This window comes from Equus quagga, chromosome 5 (genome assembly GCF_021613505.1).
Source record: "Equus quagga isolate Etosha38 chromosome 5, UCLA_HA_Equagga_1.0, whole genome shotgun sequence".
Lineage (NCBI taxonomy): Eukaryota > Metazoa > Chordata > Mammalia > Perissodactyla > Equidae > Equus > Equus quagga.
Genome location: NC_060271.1, coordinates 124,789,033 through 124,792,634, shown reverse-complemented (window position 1 = coordinate 124,792,634; position 3,602 = coordinate 124,789,033). Strand labels below are relative to the sequence as shown.

Sequence of the window (3,602 nt, the reverse complement as noted above, 5' to 3'; positions counted from 1 at the left end):
CCTGTCTGTCATTCATGTAGATCCTATTATTTAATTCATCACACTGTATTTTACCATGTGCTGCATGTCTGTCCCTTGTACAGGATTACTAATTTCTTGAGAAAATGTGAATTGTCTAGGGGTATATAGTAGAAACTCGAAACTGTTGTGGGAAGAGAAAATGTTCCTAGAGAAAATTTCTGAGAAAAGATCTCCACGTGGGGCTGAGAAACCCCGACAGCTTCAGGCAAAGGTTTCTTTCCTGTCAAAGGAAGCAGAGGAGGTTACCTGATACCTGCATTGCAGTGAGGGAAGAGAACTTGTGATTTCTACAGATTTCCGTAAAGAGTAGGAAAAACCCTCTCCATCAATGTTCAGAATAGAGTGCAAAAGCAATGTGGTTGAATCACATCACATATTCTTTGTTTTGGCTTTGAATGAAACAACAAATGGGTCAGAACATTGTCCTCTTGGGAGGGTGGGGCCCAAGTTGTTGCTGCAAGGTATAGCTGAAGTTCCTGGACAATCCTTTTGCCATCTGACACCATTCCCAGGTGAGCTGGTGTAACACCAGTTCTGGGGCCCTGAGTATAGACAGCCACCCTTGGGCAGGGGGCTAAAGCTTTGTGGTGTCCGCACAAATAAACCACAACCAACCTATAAATCAAAATTGGGGTGAGTTTATTATGAGCCAAATTGAGGATTATAACCCAGGAAGGCCTTAGAAGGCGCTCCAGAGAAACGTGAGTTTCAGTACAGTCTTATATCTTCTTAGAACAAAGAAGATACATTATACATACCCAGGATACATTTTCAAAGAGGTATTCAGTTGCAAATGAGCAGATCAACATGACCATGATGCCAGGAAAGGGACTAATCTGGGTGTTACCAATAGGGCGTCACCAATATGGCATAGGAGGGGAAGTGTGCATTCTTTATCTCAAGAGAGATTCTTACTTTAATGAATAAGCAGATGTACAACGTATGTTTGATAGGCCATAAATCAGCCTTTCTTGTTCAGGCTGAATCAGTTTTGAACTCAAATAGTGACCCCATATACCTCAATATGTGAAAATCTCTTGTTATTGTCCCCTTTTGATCAATAGTCTTTCAATAGAAGGCATCGCTGATCAAAATATTGTCCCTTGGTGCCAGGGTGGTTGCTGCCTGCCTGGGTCCGTCATGTCCCTTGGTGCTAGATTTTTATTTCATTGATTTGCCCAGTTATCCATGTTGCGGGGAAATAATCAGATGTAGTGAACAAGCATAGAGGTATATATTAACAGGGGAAGTGTTTCATAGGCTATGTAACTTAGTTATTTTTGGATTATCACACAAACATTGCACATGTGCTTTTACATGACTTCTTATAGTTACATTGTTTATAACAATCATAGAACAGGTAATCCAAAACTTGAAATGATTAGCTTAAAAATGAATTCTTAGGCACAGCCTTAATAAAAGGGGATTCATTCAGGGTTGTAGGATCCATCAAATGTCTCAAGGTGCTGAGCAATCATTACTCTAGCTTGCATGTCAGTCATATAACACTGAGGAAACAGTAATTAGTTTGAATATTATGACCAATACAAGAATTCCAAGGAGTAATAGAAATAGGAATTGCAATCCAGGTCACAAATGGAAGCCAATACCAGAAAGGAGCCAACCAAACAAATCAAGACCAGGTATAAGATTGCATAAGGCATTCACCTGCTTTTCTTTTTGTGCTTTAGCAGAGATGACACATTGGAAGATTCCTCAGGTATAAACACAGCATTCAGTTTGAATGATTTGTATATACCACCTTGGGATGCTGTAAGAATATCTAAGACCATTTTACTTTTATTTATTTACTTATTTATTTTGAGGAAGATTAGGCCTGAGCTAATATCTGCTGCCAATCCTCCTCTTTTTGCAGAGGAAGACTGGCTGTGAGCTAACATCTGTGCCGGTCTATGTGGGACGCCTACCACAGCATGGCTTGCCAAGCAGTGCCATATCTGCACCTGGGATATGAACAGCAAACCCCGGGCTGCTGAAGTGGAACATGTGCACTTAACGGCTGCACCACCGGGCTGACCCCCAAGGCCATTCTATTTTGAAGGACAACCTTTCTCATTAAAGACATTTCAGTATCCAATAAGGCTATTCCTACTTTACTACTGTTAAGGGCTTCTGTATGTGATATGACATCCTGTAACCCCAAAGGAGGAATACTAAAGCTAGCTTCTCCCTGGTCATAACAGTGGAACACTGAATAAGCCCATCAGGCCTTAAAGAGAGGGAGATTAGCAACAGACGTCAACTCAGTCTGAATCCTTCCCCACACCCAAGGGAAACTCAGGGCACAGTGTTTTTTTTTTTTTTTTCAGAAGAATGTAGTTTGATATTTATTTAGTATAAAAGGTTTGTGCACAGTGTAACAAATACAGTTTTTACAAATCTGTTTTGAAAATGTGGTGGTGGTTTATTTGGGTTTCATACTCTTAACTACTTCATCCATCAGTTTTTTTACTTCTTTGTGTCTTGTAACTGCTTGGCTCATACAGTCCTGAAGTTTAGCTCCAGTCAGCCCACTTCCACCTGGTTTGTGAAGACAACATAGCTTGCCTTCCTCATCCATTACTACTGTTAAGGTTCCAGTTGCCAGATGTTCCTCCTCTCCAGTAGGGTCAACTATGAGCAGAGTGTCATCAAACACAGCAAAGGAGGTTGCAACTGGATGAGTTCTAATATTCAAAAAACTTTTTTTCTTTAAATTAACTTCTGCTAAAGCAGTTTCTTCACTTATAGTAACTTCAGGCAACTGTACATTCTTTAAGGCTGCTAACAAAGCAAAGGTACAGGCATCCAAAATGTTTCCATCATAGTCCAGGCAAATAAGATCACAGTATAGAACCCAAGCAAGCTTTCCTGGAGAAATGCATAAGTCCTCTTTCTGAATTATCTGTGAATTTTCAATGACATCTGCAATGAACTGGCTAGCCACTTGGGCCTCTTCTCCAGGAGATCCAGACCGAAATCAACATATCCTTTATCAGGGGCATCTGTTGGTGGTGCTGCAAATTCCGCTTTAATTCCACAAATTACTGTAGTATTTCCCAGCTTCACTAAAGCAGAACCATCTGCAGTACTAATTGAACCTATGTTGACAGTAGTAGTTCTGAATTCACCAAGTTCTCTTCCATCAGGACAGCAGTTCTCTTTCTAAATGTATTTATATGAAAGTAGGTTATATCAAAAATCTCCTGTAATACTCCAAAGGTTCCACAGTTTTGAACCCGGCCGCCATCTTCCCGCGTGCCTGCGCCTGCTCAGGGCACAGTGTTTTAGCCATCCAGGCAGTAGCCAAGGACAGAGATTTGTTCCACATAACCAATGAGTTCCATTATGAGCCATTTGATAAATGCCAGGCCTTCAAGACCAGTCTGTTCCAAATTCGTCACTTTCTTTAAGTATGATAGTATTTTGAAACCTTAAATGGAACAACTATAAAATAGGTATACAGTTTAAGCATAGCAAAGGTTTAAATGCAGAGACACAAGGTTGGGAACAGAGGCCTGGTCCAGAGTCTTGGGACAGCTGTCTACAACAGATGCCGTCTTCTTCTCATCCTGGTATGG

General features: G+C 40.8%; 1 protein-coding gene across 1 annotated transcript; it reads right to left on the bottom strand.

Annotated features, from left to right (window-relative positions):
- Positions 1-2,332: 2,332 nt before the first annotated feature.
- On the bottom strand, positions 2,333-3,271 carry LOC124240049 (exosome complex component RRP43-like). Its single transcript, XM_046662688.1, is given in 3 exon segments — positions 2,333-3,003; positions 3,006-3,186; positions 3,218-3,271. Coding segments are annotated over 3 exon segments (792 nt in total). The 3' UTR covers positions 2,333-2,446.
- Positions 3,272-3,602: the final 331 nt, after the last annotated feature.